Here is a 19963-nt window from a genome sequence, read left to right as displayed (position 1 = left end):
CTATTTTTAATGATTTAAAATACGCGGATCACTTGTTAACGTTCGCGCGTTTTTTGTGTGTTTTTGTGTGTTGCATAAAACGGCAATTCCATACTTTAATCCCTATTATTTATTAATATATTGTTACGAGTTGACTCCGTAAGTGGAAATAATCAAACATAATTTACACCTTATTTGGAATTACTTGGATTTTTTTTTACTGCTCAACAAAATTAAATATATTCGAAGGAAATGAAATTTTAGGCATTCAATACTTCATATCTCGAACTTCTTGTTAAGTCCAAGACTAAATAAGTCGTTTTTTTTTGCGTTTCCTTTGACATTCGAAATATCGTGATGCTACTGTACTACGACAATCAATGGTAGACTTCACTATCACAATTCCCTTTCTTGGGGTGACTCGCTCGCATTTTTCATGTCGCCTATACCACGCTTTTATATTCTTGTCGACTATCTCTAAAATTTTCCAGAACATTCCCTATAGAACTCGAACTTTCGAGAATGTTCTCGAATAATCTTGATCATTGAGAATATTCTCAAGACCATATTAGAGCGCTCTCGATACAACTGGAGCACTGATGAAATGTTCTAGAACAATCAAGAGCTGTACCAGTTGTTGCAATATTCATTTAAGCTTCTTAAGTACATGTATGTTTTCCTGGTAACATTGCGTGTGGAACATATTTATGGAAAGCTTCGGTAAACGCATCCCGGAAACCCAGCATAGGAAACTGGACTCCAATAACGAAACAATACACATATAAGTCGTTATTATGAAACCCAATAAGATATAAGCGTTCGTTCGCACCGCTATCCGTGGGTTGTAGTTGGTTCAACACACACGTGTACTCCAGCCGCCCGCGTAAAAGTGGAAGTACACCATCGATTTCCTTCGCACTCATAAAAAAATACACACCTACATGAAATTATAAGTTTTCACACATCAATGTGCTTAGTGCGAGTTTTTTAACGTTCTCGATAGCGTAAAAGTTAACCCAACTTTGTATGCAGTTGGAACAGTGCCCCTAGCGGCAAACGTAGGCAAAACGATCCCATTCCATACAAATATGAGCAAACTTTTACGATATCGAAAACTTTAAAAAACTTTTTTTTTTTATTGCTTAGATGGGTGGACGAGCTCACAGCCCACCTGGTGTTAAGTGGTTACTGGAGCCCATAGACATCCACAACGCAAATGCGTCACCCACCTTGAGATATAAGTTGTAAGGTCTCAGTATAGTTACAACGGCTGCCCCACCCTTCAAACCGAAACGCATTACTGCTTCACGGCAGAAATAGGCAGGGCGGTGGTACCTACCCGCGCGGACTCACAACAGGTCCTACCACCAGTAAAAACTCGCACCAAGCACACAGATGATGTGTCTATTTGTTTATTTACTAAAAAGGAATGTTTTTTTTCTTTTTCGGGGCAGGTGCCGAATCTCTTACGTGATCCCCGCGCCGCCGCGCCGGGGCGTTACGCTGTGTATGTGAGACGACCATGTTGTTAGAAACCACCCACTACATGACTCCCACCCCCTTCACTAATGTCCGAACGTCCGAGACAGAGCCTGGCAGACGATTACCGCCGTTAAGGGTCCGTTCAACTAGACCGGCTCGAAGAGCATCCGCCCGCTTTCTTCTTTTCACACAGACCGGATCGTATACGTTTGGAATTGACCAGAGTGGAGCCGCCAACTATTTCTAATAGACGCGGCGCGCACGCAACCGGAGCCGGTCAGCTCCTCTTATTACCTCACACACAGCGCGTTCAAGCATTCTTAATGACAAAAAAAGTGGACGTGCAAAGTAAAACTTTACTAATATTACCCAAAATGTTTCCAACGTGATAAAAAATCTCCTCTCCTCTCGGAGCCGATCTGTGTGAACTCATCCTAACACGTGGTTCACGCTAAGAACGCCCACCCAGCGGCACAATGCCTGGCATTTGGAAAAGCATATCGTCGCTGTCAAACCAAAATCGGCTATGTGCAAAAACTCTATTTTGAATTAACGAGTAAAAACATTTTCGTATAAAATTTTATATGAAGGTTAGTTTTTAAGAACTATATCAAATGAAAGCTATAGATAAATATTAAAGTTTTTTTTTATGATTGAAGGATTACTGGTGGCCCGGAGGCCTTTCCAGTTTCACCAGGACAGGTGGGCGAGCAAAGGCTCAGCCAGAAGGGGTGGGATTAAATCTAAAGACACATAACAGTTTCTTTTGTACGGTAGATAGATAGGGCTGTGAACTATACGAAAAGGTCAAAAAGTAAAAAAAATCAAAAAGTGCATATAACAGATTTTGGTTTGACGACGATATATGAATCTCAACAAAACTGCAACTTTGTCAAGGTGGAATCCGGTCACCATAAACAAGTGTCACAAGTAATGACTGATCCGAATTGTTTACTTAAGGAAAAAAACCACAGCAGAACGTCAATAAAACAGCACTTATATTCAGCAAGAGTTTAATAAAAAAATGCAAAATAATTAAAATGTCTCCAAATATTGAGCCTTAAAACTAGGATATCTGTAGGTTTACACTAATTAAAAAAAATACACAAAGATTACACGCACTCACACATATCATTCGATATATTACATTAGGGGTGAGAAAAAAAAGTACATTTTATTATATAACAAAAATAAATTTACCAGATAAATACGTAGAAACGTTTTCATATATTTCTATTTGTAAATATTAATCGCTACATCATTACTATTTTAATTTAGAAAAAAACTTCGCCTACGACTAACACATGCAGTCACACTGGGCCCTAGTGACGTTGCTAGGACCGAACCTTCCAATCGTCCCCAAACTCCATACACATAATTATTCTAAACTGGTAAATTTATTTTTAAGTCTTCAAAAGAAAAAGATCGGCAAAGTGACTAGGCCAATGTAAATCTACATTCTTTCATTTAGAAATTAAATTGGCACAGATATATATTTTCATCTTGAAGCAAAAATCTTGAAGCATTCTGGAAGGTATCGTTTTAATTTCAAATTCATTATTGTCACTACACAACTTTTTAAAACAACCAGGTGCTATTTGTGCAAAAATTCATTGAAAATCTCTTTCGTCATTCTTCAAAACTTCAAGTTTTTCTTCATTAAAATTAATTACTTTTTAGATTATTTGCCATTTGGAATCAAACCTTGTCTAACACATAATTTAATGTGGCATCGTGTATAAATGGTATTTGTAAGATATGTGCAGATTTTGTCGGCAAGTTTTAACGGTTATAAGGAAACCAAAAATATTCGATGAGTCAGGATTTACCTGACGTAATCTCTTTTGAAATTAATTATACAGGCAAATTAACTGACGCCTGTATTCAGTTAAGGCAAAAAGCCAAGACGCATATTCTATTTCTTACACCGCCGACAAATCAATTACGAATACGTATCCAACTAGGCTTTAAAAAAAATGCATTAACTTTCTTTTAAATTTAATACAAACACACTTAAAGATTTCGGTGCGTTTACAAAAAAAATTATAAGATCGCTATAAATAAATATACGAAGCGAATATTTTCAAACAATGACTAGTGAATAAAATGAAACAATTATATTCTGTTCAATCGTCTGATAAAGTCTCATACGTTGAGTATTTTTTTTATATAGAAAATTTAATCAACTCCCCTCAAAACGTTGGTATCTCTCAGTTGAGCCGTAAGCAACTCCTCAGTGACTTTTCCACCCAAATATCCGATCCCACGGAGACAGAACTCTCACTCAGAAGAGCAAGGGACGCACATAACCTGACTTTATTTACAGTTAAACGAATGAATAACTTCGACTAAATAATTTTTTTGAAAAACTCTGCTATTTTATCAACAATTATTTTTTTATTAACAAATGAATTTTTGAAATTATGAAACTTTAAATCAAACCTGCTTCGGTCAAATTAATAAATGTTTTAAATTATTTTGACCTGTTCCGAAAGCCTGTTATTCGTCTAAGCAAAAATGAAGAAAAACTTCAAAGGCGATGCTAAGAAACATTATTATGTATAATGAAAAAGATCACCCAATTAACTATTTTTTCTGAAATATTAAAGACATATTTTAAATACCAATTGAAATTTTATAATTCTAATATTATTCTCGGGCGTTGAGGTCAAGGTAAACAACAATAAGGCATGACGTCACATTTGGCTAATCAGCCGTATGGGTTCTCTGTTTTCATTTTAATACACCTTTGTTTTACCTGTTTAGTTTTTTCCACGCAAATTATCTATTACTGTTTTATCGCTGTAATTTCATTGCTTTTAATAGACTAAAGTAATTATAAGTAATTAGCATTAAGGTCCATGTCGCTGTTAGAATGAAAACTACAGTATGATAAAACTCCTCCTTCTAATTTTTAAATAGATTTTTTTTCTATTTAATACAGAGAGATTCAACGATACCTTTTATGGTATATTTTACACAACATATTCCGTAATTTATATATATGTATCTTATTAAATTATATTAATTTCAATTGAAACATTTTATTCAACCAAAATTCATTAACATCTAATATATAAAATTCTCGTGTCACAGTTTTCGTTGCCATACTCCTCCGAAACGGCTTGACCGATTTTGATGAAATTTTTTGTGCTTATCCGGTATCTATGAGAATCAGCCAACATCTATTTTTCATCCCCCTAAATGTTAGGGGTAGTCCACCCCTAAATTTTTTTTTTTTTAATTTAGACAAAATTTTAATTTCTATTTTTTTATGATACAACATACAAAAATACATAAAATCCTCAATTTTCACCCTTCTACGATCAACCCTTATTTTTTACTTGCTAATTAAAAACTAAATTTTCGTTCAATCGTAGCTTGCCAGCCATGTTTTTTTGGTTTTATTTGTGTATCAATAGTATGTTCAGTAGGTCTGAGAATCGGCTACTATCAATATTTCATACCCCTAAGTGATAAGGGATGTCCACCCGAGGTATAGTCCCCGGCACGTAACTTGGCAAGAGTCGCTAGATGCGCAGAAGTCGTTTTTTAGGTCTCTTTGGTTGTCAAGCGGGACGCGGGGAAAGACGTAGCAGCGTTCCGAGCGCGTGATTGATAAGTCAGTCGACCCTCCCCTCCCGCACCGCGTCCACGTTCCGTTCGCTCCCGGTTACACATGCGCCTACTAAAGTTGTAGGAACCCTTTGTTTATATTGAGTTTTTGTTACGAGTTGTTATTACTGTTTTAAATTTAGTTTTTGTCACGAGTGTTATTGTTTTAAATTTGCTTGCAATGGCAGGACCAAATACCAATGACCATAATTATAGTCGATTCAGTCACTGAGCGTTTTATTATTTACGCCAGTGACGACAGCGACTCTTCGTTATGTCGACGATGAGGAGCCAACTCCTTCCACCAGCTCAGGTGCTACCATAAATTTAATCCAAGGGGTAGCACTATTAGAAAATGATAGTGACGACGGCGACACATAATTTTTAATATTAAGTATATTTTTTTAAATAAAATTTTTAACTTTTAATTGTATTTTATTTATAACACCTAATACACTTCACGAATTCCTCTCTTTTCTTTAAATTTCTTCTAAACACACAGGCTTAAAAATAAATTATGGCAAATAAAAAATTTAATAAAATAAAATTAACATATATGCGGGAAATAAAAGTGACCATTTTTTTGTTGCAATGTACACTATGCGCGACATTACCCCCACTACACCAAAACCTTGCCAACTTACGTGCCGCTTACTATATTATGTGATTGAATGAGGTTTGTGAGCATTTTATATATTAGACTAGAATTTCCCTAGAAATCTTATTTAAGGCAACACAAACTTTGCCGGGTCAGCTAGTATTTTATAAATGCTTTTTTATACACGGGTCATTTTTAAGGGTTTCATAAATGCATCACAAAAGTTACAATCTAAAAAAATCTAAGTTTTTCTAACAAGGCTAAGAACATTAATTTCAAAGTCATAATTAAACGAATAGTAAAATTAAAAAAATGTTATTTGAGTTGTAATTTCAGTACAAATTTGACAATGTTTGTCGTAGATTTAACTTTTTTAACTTGAAAAAAAAACCCCTTGGTACACATATTTTTTTAAAATAAACAATCAGTCAAAAGTAATAACATTCTTTATAAATACATAAGAGCAGTATACATAATAGATATGTAGATATATTACATAGCATATGTACTAGCAGATTAATAAATCCCACCCCAAAGTATATTAAATTCTAAGTTTATTTCTTATTATACCAGTGACCTGATAAACATATATCATCCCTTTCTATAATTTCGTTCAATACAATCAGATTGAAATTATTTTTCATTTTTGATATACATATTATCTCATACACATTATGAGTTATTTTGATGCCAATTTCATCATTCCCATTCTGAATTCATTTGTTCACCACATTCCCATTGGTCGTCTCTCACTTTGCATCATAAAAATAATAACTACAGTCATTAAAAATTGTAAAACATAGAAGTGTAAATAAAATTTCGTGTTATATATATATGTGTGTTATATACTTTATAATTTCACATGTATTCTTCTTTGGCGGTTTGAGCAAAAACGTGATGTTGTATGGCAACTAGCGATCACTAAACGCGTATTATTCATGTAAACCTATCCTCGAACAAAACAATGCATTTTATTTACAAAGCTAGCCGAGTCCCGCGATGTTACTCTATTGTCGTATCGCGGGTGACGCCATGGGGCGAAGCTAGTTTTAAAAAAGTAGCCTAAGTTACTCTTTATATCATCAGCTAACTATCAGTGAAAGTCCCGTCAAAAATCGGTCCAGCCGAGCCAGAGATTAGCCGAAACAAACAGACAGACAGACAAATTTAAAAAAAATGTTGTGGTTATTTTATTATTACAAACAGACACTCCAATTTTATTTATTTGTATAGATTGTAAAATTTCTTAGCAAAATTCTCTATTTTAATCATTTATATAAATTAATTACACGGGTTACACGAAAAGAGGGTAGTTGTAGTATTATTAGCTTCATTAAATTGAGCATGACTTTATTAAATTTTTGACATTAAAATGAGACAAACGCTACGCGAAGGCTGATTATTTTTCAAGTCACCCTCACTTACAGTCATATTACCGATAAAGCATACAAATAGAGATCATTTTTTTTATTTACGCACGGGGTTTTCCTAAAACGCAATGGAACGCAAATTATAATAAGCGGGGTTAGTCTGATGTGACCTTCTCGGTAGGTAGCAACTTCAAGAGACTCACTAACACAAAGAATCTTGTTTCGGGATTGCAAAGTATTCAGTACTCGTACTTGGGTTTGCATTTAGTTTGATTTATTGTATGTGTTACTTGTAATGTATTATATTCATACATAGCATCTTATAGATCCCAATAAATTAATATCATATGTATTGCTTAGCTAAACAGTGATTACCATTTTTGAGTGTCATATTATCATTTATATTGTTATTTAATTGTTATATTATTGCTTAGATGGGAGGACGAGCTCACAGCTCACCTGGTGTTAAGTGGTTACCGGAGACCCACCCTTCGATTCGAAACTGCATTACTGCTTCAAGGCAGAAATAGTGGCAGTACGCCGTGCGGACTCACAAGACGTCCTACCATCTGAATATATTTTTTAAGCAAGATAAGTCCAATTATTTCACGATTACATTACGTACGTTTTGGATATTCGTGCGCACCCAACAAGCGGTCCTAATCGCTATATATAAATGCATTCGATTGTCACTTTGAAGCACATGCGCGTTAATCACAAACCCACAGATACAGCCCACTGAGTTTCGCGACGGATCTTCTCAGTGGGTCGCGTTCCGATCCGGTGGTAGATTCTGCGAAGCACGGCTCTTGCTAGGGACAGTGTTAGCAACAACGTCAAGTTTGAGCCCGCGAGCTCACCTACTAGTTCGGTGAATCTAGAATAACAACCCCTTGAGGTTACTAGAATAGATAGGAAAAAACAAAATCACAATACTCATGTACCCCGCACTATCCTATACAGTCTTATAAATGTATGCACCCGCAATGTACTGCGAACGTACATAAACGCATTCCATTGCGGCTAAAGCAAGAACGTTCCGTTTTTAGAATACCGCTTCTCTTATCAATGACATCATCAATGAGAATTTTATATTAAATGAATCAATTTTACATTTAGTCAATATTAGTTGGATGAGATCATAGTATCAAGAACCATGGTGCATTATTCTATGCGTTTTTGACTTAATTTTAATCAATATTATTTTATATCTCTTCGTCTTTATAATTTGAATTATTGCAGTCTTAATAAGAATTGCAATTAAACTGTCAATCATTTGTTTTATTATTCGATTTAGATTTGTTTTTGATTGTGATTCGTGATTTGGTAACTAAAGCGCCCTGTAAACGATCAATTTGTTTGTTAAATTTTACGAGTTTGTTAAATTATTTGACAGTATGCAGCTTTGTTTGAGGCGTTTGTCAAACAGTCTATGTGTCTACGTCTAATGTGTTTGATGGAAATTGACGGCGTGTTTGACAAACAAGTTTGAAGTATATGCGGGTGTTTGTCAAACAAGATCTCAGTCGTTGCTCGACACGACGTCTCGTTACGGCGAAGAGAAAACCGAATCTACGGGCAAGTTAACAAACTTATTTCATCTTTGGTTTGATCGTTTAAGCCATTTTTTGATGAAAACTTAAAGTTTGACGATCAAATTTGTTTGACAAAACACTGCGTACGGGGCGCTTTAGTTTATGCAAAAATTGACGGAGAGCTTGGGTATATTTTGTGGAGATCGAGGTGGCCTTAAATTCAATACAAACTTACACTAATTAAGCTTTACAATGATTTTTATAAACTAGTGACGAAAACTTTTTTCATTTCTAAAGCTTTTCGGGGACGTAGTGTTCCATCCTACTCACACTTCGGCTGTTAGAAAAGAATGAATGTATGGTGACGAAAAATGTTACTGTCTACAAAAAAAATATTGCATTGTGAACAATATATAATAATTTATGGTATTATTCATGTAGTGACATAATAGATTCGATTTTAGCTCGATGGATCTATAATGTGTAGTCCAAACTAATGGAAACTGAGACGACACGGCCCACGGACATCCGCAACGCCAATTAATCAGTTTAAAATATATATATTTTTTTAGATATACCGCCAATTTTTATATATCATTTTATTTTATCTAATACGAGAACTCGATAAAATAATTTAACTATTATATATTCATAATTTACGTCGCAAATGTTAATCTATGAAAGTTATAAAGTGATTTAATAATAACGATATTATATAAATTCATTGAGTATATTTTTCAATTCAGGCTGTATTGAATATTCAATTAACCTCAGTAAGACACTACATTCCCGATATTTAGAAATATAAATATAATAATAATAATAATAATTACTATCTAAGTTCTTTAATAGAAATATTAAAATGTAAGCAATACGCTTGTCTGAAATCTGTAGGTACAAAATTCCAACAGAAAATAACTCTCTGTGCCTCTTGGGATTTAAAGAATCCAAGGGAATGGAAATTAATATTTTAAGATCCTCAAGCACGACTAGTGCTGTCTCTTTCGCTCGCGACCCTCAAATAATTGAAGACATAAGTGGATGAAGGGGTTAAGTACCATTTTTAAGATTTTTGAATTTTTACATTGAATGAATGTGTTATGTGCCTATAAACCATATTAGACCTTAAAACTCTGGGTTTAAAGGCTATTTTTAGAAATTGCATGTTTTGGAGTTATGTACGAAGAAGAAATATTATCACGTTGAATGAAAGTTATAATACATGGGTACTTTACGTGTTCTTTAATTTTAAATAATTCCAAACAATAATATCCCCATATTGGTAAAAAAAATGGAAGTAGTATAATTTCACGTTTAAAACAATAAAACTAACAGTCCCAACGCGTAATATCTCAAAAATAAGTAACAAAAGTTTATTGTCCGTTTTCTCAAAATGAAACAAATTGTATCATACATCCTCTTCATCCACTCATGTCCTCAATTTTTAAGGAAACTTTTATAAAATCGCCACAAAAACGACTAAAAATTCTTTCAGTTCAATGTCGTTTCTAAACACAAGTACAGTTAGTTACAATACTTGCCGCAATTATCGGTTTATTGTATATTGACCCTTGTAATAACATGAATACGGTCGAAAACTAAAATCTATTAAGGCTTTTAATAGAACGCAATGTAACACAAATTAAAATTGGATGAGGTTATTGACCTTATATTTTAGACGCGTTACAAAAACGATACACGAAAATTCACAGAACTAGTTTAAGAAATAACAAAACCGGCCCTTTGTTACTTATATACAGGGTGTGGTAACAACTGTTATGCAAAATTGATAAGGTTCAAATTCAACGCCCAGAGAGGAAGCTAGGGAATGCGTTTGTCCAAACTAAACGCTACCCGCCCCTCCTCTACTTCAGACTACAAACACCAATCAGAATTCTTTCCCTATTATCTTAAAGTAGATTTTGCTGCGGCAAGTCTTAAACCGTATCACTGCACAAGATTTACTCATATTATGTTATATATTTTCTTTTTGTTTTGAAATAACATTAAAAAACTATCTGCCTGTTTAATTAAAAATTTCGATCTGAGTTCGTTGACATGAACACTGACAAGTCCATAGGGTCTGGCCTCCATATACTGGGTTAACGTACAGTCTGCACATCTAAGATCTTGTCTACATAGATAGATCAACTATCTTTGGTCCATAGCAGTTGGTAAGGACCGGGTGGAACCCAAAAACAGAGGGTACTTCATCGCTATTTCACCCCCAAATTGGTGTTAATATAGGCCTCATTTGACCATTGCAAAAATACATAATACAAATGTTGCTTGAACAAAAAATCTTAATAACGTAAAATAAATAAATAATTGAAATTTGTTGAGTTTTTTGTATCTGACGACAATCAGACTAAAACAAATATTAATGGTTAAAGCGATTTTCCTGTTATTCTCTGGTCGTTTTTTTTAAGTGTTTTTTTTTAATATACCAAGGTATCATCAACCATTAAGGGTCTACTCTACGTATTATTCCTACGTATATGTTGATATTAATTATTCCAATACTCTTACGTCAGTTCACAATATAGATTGCACTTTAGTTGGCAGAGCGGTATTCACTGGTCCCATTCGGATTCATCGACACCCTCCATGTTGTCTTGTTCTAGTTTCAAGTTGACCTCGACCTTGGCGCTCATAGATTTCATAATCTGTTGGTCAAAAATTAACTAACATTAACGAGATGAGAGACATTAACTATTAGTCGAGTGAAAGAATTTAACTCGACTAAGTAATTCATCGGTAAAGGTCAGTCAGTGGTTCTCAAAGTGATTTCTATTTTAAGGGATTTTATGACCTAGTAACTAAGTAAGACCTTTAGATCAAGTCTTATTTTAATTTATATTCTTAATTTTATTAAAAATGATAATATGGAGTGAATATGGAGTTGATTCATATGAAACATGGCATGAAACAAAATGAAATGAGATGATATGGGATGAAATATAAGTAAAATAGTGGACATTTACTGAGATTTATTCAGTGGACTTTTTGGAGGATCCCGAGTAGTTACGTCCAGCGGCTTTGTTTCATTTTCCCACATTTGTGCACTTTCACAGACAATAAACAGTTAATAAACCACCGTTATTACACATTTAAACCTGAAGAAACACTAAATAGACAAAACAAAACAAATCACACAACTTCACTCCTCGCGTTCCCGCCAAAAAGTCCAAGTGATTTCTATTAATATGGAGGAGGGGGAGAAACCGATCTCCACGAGACATTAAAAGGTTGAGAAGCTTTGAGCAGTTTACGGACCTACTATTGGAGCTTAATGGAAGACACTCTATTTGTACAGCCGAGCATACGTTATGGCGGTGAGGCAACCGTCCTTTGAAATTAAGCAATTCCCGAGTAAATAAAAATTACATACTTTTAAACCGGATCAAAATTTACTGGTCCTCTTGGGAGTCCGCACGGGTGGGTACCACCGCCTTGTCTATTTCTGCCGTGAAACAGTAATGCGTTTCGGTTTGAAGGGCGGGGCAGGCGTTGTAACTATACTGAGACCTTAGAACCTATATCTAAACTACTTAACACCAGGTGGGCTGTGAGCTCGTCCACCCATATAAGCAATAAAAAATAAAAACTACTCCATATGACGTTTCAAGAACTGACTCAAATCAAAATGTAACAGATTTTCAATTAGCGATTTATGGTTCTTGTACTCACGGTTTCTTGTTTGTCCTTGAGGTCGGTGGGCAGGTGGGACTTGATGAGGTCCGGCTTCGGCTTCTGCGGAGGGGGCTTGGCAGCCGGCGCCGGGGACGACGCCGCGTGCGACGACACTGCACACGACACAACCACTCACTAACACGCGAGGCTTCACTTACATATGCCCCTCAATAATAACGCAATATAAATAATAATGCAGACTAAGGCATTCTTGAATGCATCGTCTCTATATGAATACTGGTGGTAGGACGTTTTGTGAGTCCGCGCTGGTAGGTACCACCGCCCTGCCTATTTCTGCCGTGAAGCAGTAACGCGTTTCGGTTTGAAGGGTGGGGCAGCCGTGGTACTGTTAAAAGTAAGGCCATACAACTCATGTCTATAGACTCCGGTATCTACTTAGCACCAGGTAGGCCGTGAACTCGTCCATCCATCTAAGCAATAGAAAAAAGTTGTAGGTGAGCTTGCAGGGCTCAAACCGGAAGTGTTGCTAGCACTGGCCCTAACAAGAGCAGTGCTTCGCAGAATCTACCACCAAATCGGAAACGCGACCCACTGAGAAGATCATCAGCAGATTAATTTCATACCAGTTGATTAATGTCTCAAATTGTTATAATAATCTTCATTTCATTTCATTTCACTCCATAATATTATCATTATTTATAAAAATTTAAATTGAAATAATACGTGGCCTAAAGGTCTTAGTTACCAGGTCATAAAATCCCTTTTAAAAAAAAGGCTTTCAGCATAGGTAGGAAAATAATAATAAATGTGCGCTACGCACGTGCAGGCATGCCGGGCGGCTGCAGGCTGCGGTGGCGGGGGGGCGCGGGGCGGCCCTGCAGCCAGCCCTGCGCGCCCTGCCAGGGCTGCCACGTCACCAGCGTCGCCGGGAACAGGTCGTCCTGGAACAGCTCGCTCTGCGGACACGCGGCACTGGCATGAGACCACACGTATACCCAATACTACAAGTATTTTTACTGGACGTCTTGTGAGTCCGCTCGAGTAGGTACCACTGCCCTGCCTATTCCTGCCGTGAAGCAGTAATGCGGTTCGGTTCGAAGGGCGGGGCAGCCGTTGTAACTATACTGAGACCTTAGAACTTATATCACAAGGTGGGTGGTGCAATTACGTTATAGATGTCTATGGGCTCCAGTAACCACTTAACACCAGGTGGGTTGTGAGCTCGTCCACCCAGCATGGCAAAAAAAGAGTATTTCTCAATATACATTTGTTAATCTAGATTTCATTGTATTTCTCATTGAGAGAAAGAGAAGATACTTTATTGCACATCAAAACACAATGAACATAGAAAACAGTCAACAAGCAGAGAAGTTTATACAATAGGCGGTCTTATCGCTAAAAGCGATTTCTTCCAGACAACCTTTTAATTACCCGAAATTCTGAACAGATAAAGATACGGCATGTATGAATAAATAGATATATTCCGTCTTCAGTTTGAAGCTTATAATAATGTACATACATCTACAGAATCTTTTATATGTACTTTTGAAAATTCGAATGACAATTATGTCTATTTCAATTGAAAGCCTTCGTAACACGAAGAGAACTGAAAAATATACAACGAAAATTATATATTGACAGGAGTACCTTTATCCTGGGCACCGTGAACGACAGGGGCTCGATGTTGCCATTCGTAAGTCTCAAAGCGCGAGCGAATTCGACCTAAAAGGAAATATGAAAACTTTTTGACATTTGAAATGAGACAAACATATCGATTTAACTGGCGATAGAACGAGATAGTATACTTCCGAAGGTTTCACTATCGCCACAGATAAGCGACACACAATTCTAAAATAATTCACTATAAAAAAAATAACCCTCGTATTCGCGGACCGTTAGCAACACAAAAATCAAATCAAATCAAATAAAAAAAATTTTATTCAACATAAAAGTACACATTTGTTGAACGTCAAAAAGAACTACCGCCAATACACAAAAACTAACCTCTGTCCTGAGAAGAACTGGCAAGAAATTCAGAGGGCATGTATTTTTTTTATATATTAGATTTTTCTTAAATATTCATTTTTACAAGATGTATTATAAAGTAACAATTATTGCAATATTGAAATGCCCGGAGCGAGCAACTCATTCCCACTTTGTGCAATCTTCTAGATAATCATTGACTTTATAGTAAGCTTTATTGCACACACACACACACACAACGGTACCTTCTCGACAGCGACAAGATTTTTCTGCAGGAAGCAGATCCCCTGGTGCAGCGTGGCGCAGCGGTGGTGGGACAGCGCGCACAGGTGCGGCGCCTCGCCCGTCACCTCGTAGCAGTAGATGGTGGAGTCACCCTGCACAGTCGCACGTGCTGTCACACCCGGGAACCGTCACCCAGAGGAACGTCACCTCAGGAACCGTCACCCGAGGGACCGTCACCTCACCCAGGGGACCGTCACCTCACCCAGGGGACCGTCACACAGTGGACCGTCACACGGGAGACCGTCACACAGGGGACCGTCACCCAGGGGACCGTCACCCGTCACATGTCGGTAACGGTCGATTCACACACTTTTGTTTCTAACATTATTACGTTTAGAATATTCTAGAATATCCGAGGTCAGTCTATTGTAAAGTAAACAAATCCATCTTGAAGTAGAATTGGCGGAGATATTTTGTAGGCACAGTACAACCCATCGGTTGGAAAGTTGCAGCAGAACAGACATTTTAAGCATTGTACTGTAAAAATTGAGATCTAAGAACTCATAGCTCAAGGTAGGCGACGGCATTTACGTTGTAGACGTCTACGAGCTCCGGGAACTACTTAACACCAGGTGGGCCATGAGCTCGTCCACTCAGCTAAACAATAAAAAAAAGCTTCATACAATTGAAACTTTCTTATTCTTTGACCTTTTTGGTTAGAGGTAGTGAAAGAGAAGTGCCTGACCACTTAATGGTAATCACTTAGCACCGAAAGCGATATCCTCGAGGGCCCATATTGGGACAGTCTGACACCGAAAACCGTTATACGTATGGTCAGTCGGTTTTTTTTTTCTAAGAGATTTTATAACTTGGTAACGAAGACCTTTAAGTCATGTCTTGTTTTAATTTATATTCTAATTTTTTATGAAAAATGATAATATGGAGTGAAATGAAATGAGATGATATGGGATGAGAAATAATCTTAGTAAAATGATGGACATTTACTGAGATTTTTTCAGTGGACTTTTTGGAGGATCCCGGGAAATTACGTCCAGCGGCTTTGTTTCATTTTACCACATTAAGTGCACTTTCTGAGATATTAAACGGTTAATAAACCACCGTTATTACACATTTAAACCTGAAGAAACACTAAATAGACAATATAAAACAAATCACACAACTTCACTCCTCGCGTTCCCGCCAAAGAGTCTCTATGGTCAGTCGGTAGGAGTTAGGGGGGTGCGTACCCGGCCCGTGAGGAACAGCGTGGCGGAGTCGTGGTCCAGGTGAGGCTGCAGAACAGCTGGAGACACGTCCAGCCCCAGCGTGCACAGCGGCGCCTCCAGCTGTGTCGCGCTGTACAGCAGGATCTGCCGCTCCGACACTCTGCGGAGACCACACCGCTGCTAAGTCAATCGAACTAGAGGATGCAGCTTTTAGTTACAAAGCTAACGATCTTCTTGTGATCTCATGTTCATTAACACTATTACTGGTGGTAGGACCTCTTGTTAGTCCGCACGGGTAGATACAACCATCCCGCCTATTTCTGCCGTGAAGCAGTCATGCGTTTCGGTTTGAAGGGTGGGGCAGCCATTGTAACTATACTGAGACTTTAGAACTTGTGTCTCAAAGTGTGTGACGCATGTACGTTGTAAATGTCCATGGGCTCCAGTAACCATTTAACAGCAGGCTGGCTGTGAGCTCGTCCACCCATCTAAGCAAAAAAAAAATTAAAAAAACTTAAGAGGCCCAGGTATTCAATTTTGCAGGTATGTCTCATCGCTAGTGTACTAACTTGTCGAAGCCGGTGACGACTAGATGCGTCCCCCCGAGCGCCCACACCAGGCGGCCCCCCCGCGACCCCGCCGGGCCCGCCCCGCTGCGCAGCGGGGACGCAGACGAGCGGGGGGCGTACACCTGCCGACACAAATGTAATGAGCAATAAGCAATCATTTCATCGTCATTATTTCATCTTTTCGCATTAAAAGTGTACAATTTCCAAAAATATTCGTAATTGAGTTAATATGCGGAATCATTTGGTATAACCAGTGTTTTTCTCATAAATACTGTCAAAAGAGCGTAGTTTAGTTTTAGTTTTCTTTATTTTTTTTGTTTACCTATATTTTGACATCAATTAACAAAATTAATACATAATTTTATCTAACTTTAAAAGAAAGATAATGTAGTTACATTTTACCAGTTGGTAAAAAATAACAAATAAACGTTGCAATGATGATTAATATTAAAAATATCACATGTTAAACCTTCAAAACACTCTTCTGTAAAATTAGTAAGTTTTGACATTATACAGTTTTGATGCGAGAAGACGATTTATCTATATACATTAATACGTGAAGCAAAAACTTTGTACCCCTTTTTACGAAAATTGCGCAGACAGAGCAGTATGAAATTTTCAACACTTATAGAGAGTATAGAGAAGGAGTGCAGAATGGTTCTTTTTTTTAAATTATGCATAAAAAACACTTTAAATCAATAAAAAAAACATTACACACACTACCATCTATTTGACACTCACACGCATATATACATTTATACTTTGTTTATTGTCAAACTTTTATTATTTAAAGTCTATGGTAAAATTTGAATAGATTAGTATGTTTTGTTTGTCTTTAATATTATTTGTCTATAGTGTAGTCTTGGCGAAATCTGTGAATAAATAAGTATGTCTTTGCGAATAGAACCATAATAATGTGCAAATTTATAATTTAAATTAATTATACTACTGGGGGACCATAGTCTGTACAATTCTTTATGAATCCGTTTCAATGATTACCTCAGTGTTCAAAACAAAAGCAAAATTTGTTGACATTTTCCAAAATATTTGCTTTAAAATAGACAAATATTTTTCTTTGAATAAATCAATTCTTTTAGTCAAACTTTATCGATATAATAAAATGTAGATAAATAAATATAGTTTATAGAATAAATTTAACAAGAATTCACATATGTCTAAGTTCTCACCCTAATTAAGCCATCTTTACACAGTGTAGCCAAATGTTCTCCGCAGGGTGACCAGTCTAGAGCGTATATTTGTTCGGTGTGACCGGTCAATACAATTTCCGCCTTCGGTTCGTCGACGCTGAGGTCCCAGATCTTGACGGTGAGATCGTGGGCGGCCGTGGTCAGGATGTCGGAGGCCGTGGGGTGGAAACGTATAATGTAGATTTTGTCTGGATGAGCCGAGAATATGCGATTTGGTTCGTTTGTTGATTCTTGAAGACCTGTGAGAATTATTGATCGGTTAATGAAATCAAGGGAAGAGAATTGTTGTTTACTTAAATACACACAGGGTTTCGCTGTTGCCTGCCCCATTTTTAACAACAGTGTGCTTAGTGCGAGTTTTTTAACGTTCTCGACCGCGTAAAAGTTAGCTTATATTTGTATGGAGTGGGATCGTTTGCCTACATTTGCCGCTAGGGGCGCTGTTCCAACTGCATACAAAATTGGGTTAACTTTTACGCTATCGAGAACGTTAAAAAACTCGCACTAAGCACACTGAATATGGACTATAATATATTTTTAACATTAAGTTGATATTCATGTATGATATGTAAAATTTAAAATTAAAATGGCATCACTGACCGTTCTCTGGTATGATCCACTCCCTGATGAGACCGTCGTCGCACGCGACCATGAGCCGGTCGTCCCTGAAGGGGTCCCAACACCAGTCCTGCAGCGCCGCGGGATGCAGCACCGCGGGGGGGTGCAGGCCGCCGGGCGGGGGGGCGGCGCCGCGCGACACTGGGCTGGCGCCCGCGGGCAGCTCCACTACGCCGAGCCGCCCGCCCCCGCCCGCCAGCGGGACGGCGCACCGCACGCCGTTCGCTGTACACAACCAGAACAGACTTATGTATTAATTCACTCCTTAAGCGATACGTAGTGTGCAAGACCGTTATAGTGCTGATGACCCCTGCCCAGTGGCGGATTTACCCTATGGCCCCAATAGGATTTAGGGGCGGCCGCAATCGTGTCAAACAACTTATTATAAGGTATGGCGGGCGGATTGCACTGCATGGGGCAATCTATACCGCATAAAACTAAATTTTTTCCTAAATTTCTAAATCTATTTATATAAAAGTTGGCAATAAAGTAATTTCACTATGTAGTCTATATGGTGGATGCTGAGAAAGGGGCGGCTGATGGCCTGGGCCCTAGGGCGGCCGAGACTGCAAATCCGCCAGTGCCCCTGCCATAGTAACAATAAAACCGCGATCGATAAACAGTTTACTAAATATTTTTGTTTTGAAAACAAACGAATCAGCTGATGCGCAGGGTCAGTGACCTAGTGGTCTCTTAAAAAATAAAATTGCAATGTTCGATTTAGAATGTGCATATGATTTTTTTTATTGCTAGTTGGGTTGACGAGATCACCGCCCACCTGGCGTTAAGAGGTTACTGGAACCCATAGACATCTACAACGTAAATACGCCACTCATCTGGAGATATAAGTCTAAGGTCTCAGTATAGTTACAACAGCTGCCCCACCATTCAAACCGAAACGCATTACTGCTTCACGGCAGAAATAGGCAGGGCGGTGGTACTTACCCGCGCACACACGCACACCGCGGACTCACAAGAGGTCCTACCACCAGTAATTACGTAAATTATAATTTTGCAGGTTTGATTTGTATTACACAATGTTATTCCTTCACCGCGGAAGTCAGTCGTGAACATTTTATAAGTATTTATTTCATTAGAAAAATTGGTACCCGCCTGCGGGATTCGAACACCGGTGCATCGCTAGATACGAATGCAACGGACCTCTTATCCTTTAGGCCACGACGACTTCAAAATTCACTTCAATAATGAATTAATTCACTTCAATTATTATAATATGACCTGCCTTACCATAAAATCCGTTGCACTCTCCGGAGATCTGCCGGCTGATGTTCTTGATGTTCTCGACTTGAGTGGACTTGTGTCCCGGCGTGCCCTTCAAATGTCGAAACTTGGACACTTTACCTGTCCGATGACGTAATTTGTTAGCAAAAATGTAATTAGAATAACCGTCCTTGAAGGGTCAAGAATATCATACAATAGAATTTGACTGACTCGCTGATGCAGTTAGCACTCTCCTGTGCCGAGGGTCGTGGGTTCGATTCCCACATCCCAACATTATGTGTGTGTGTGGTTTGTTTGATCTTTGTCTGGGTATTTATTATCTATATAGTATATATTCAAACACATTTAAGTATGTTTATCAGTCTCTGGTACCGATAGTGAATGAATGAATGGAAGAATACAATAAAAAAATTAATTTATATACTTAATCCGCTGGATTATGATTTATGGTCAGTTTTAGAGACTACGGCTTGCTCTAAGCGCCATGATAATTTGGAGTCCCTAAAACAATCCGTACGATTGGCAGTGAAAAATTTTCCCATGGAAAGAGTGCGTGCTTCTATTGATTGCCTCAACGTATAAAGGAACTGTATTGCAGCCAACGGAGACCACTTCGAATAAGCTTTTTATACTTTAAATTCTTTTATATTTATGTATTA

General features: G+C 37.6%; 1 protein-coding gene across 4 annotated transcripts in view; it reads right to left on the bottom strand.

The window, feature by feature from the left end:
* Positions 1-19963, bottom strand: part of LOC101742193 (coronin-7) — a 55125-nt gene that overhangs the window by 22167 nt on the left and 12995 nt on the right. For 3 of the 4 annotated variants that reach the window (XM_038015248.2, XM_038015249.2, XM_062672150.1), the window contains 10 exons: positions 19311-19424; positions 18045-18287; positions 17424-17683; positions 16237-16358; positions 15689-15827; positions 14462-14593; positions 13881-13955; positions 13054-13189; positions 12270-12385; positions 2458-11245 (listed from right to left, as the gene is read on the bottom strand). In XM_038015248.2, coding sequence (XP_037871176.1) covers positions 11153-11245; positions 12270-12385; positions 13054-13189; positions 13881-13955; positions 14462-14593; positions 15689-15827; positions 16237-16358; positions 17424-17683; positions 18045-18287; positions 19311-19424 — 1430 coding nt within the window. In that variant the 3' untranslated portion in view covers positions 2458-11152. Of the gene's footprint in view, positions 1-2457; positions 11246-12269; positions 12386-13053; positions 13190-13880; positions 13956-14461; positions 14594-15688; positions 15828-16236; positions 16359-17423; positions 17684-18044; positions 18288-19310; positions 19425-19963 lie in introns of those variants that run through there. The other variant, XM_062672151.1, reaches the window with a different exon arrangement.

The sequence above is a fragment of the Bombyx mori genome, chromosome 14 (assembly GCF_030269925.1).
Source record: "Bombyx mori chromosome 14, ASM3026992v2".
Classification (NCBI taxonomy): Eukaryota; Metazoa; Arthropoda; class Insecta; order Lepidoptera; family Bombycidae; genus Bombyx; species Bombyx mori.
Note: the sequence above shows the minus strand (reverse complement) of the source record. Positions and strands in the feature narration are given on the sequence as shown.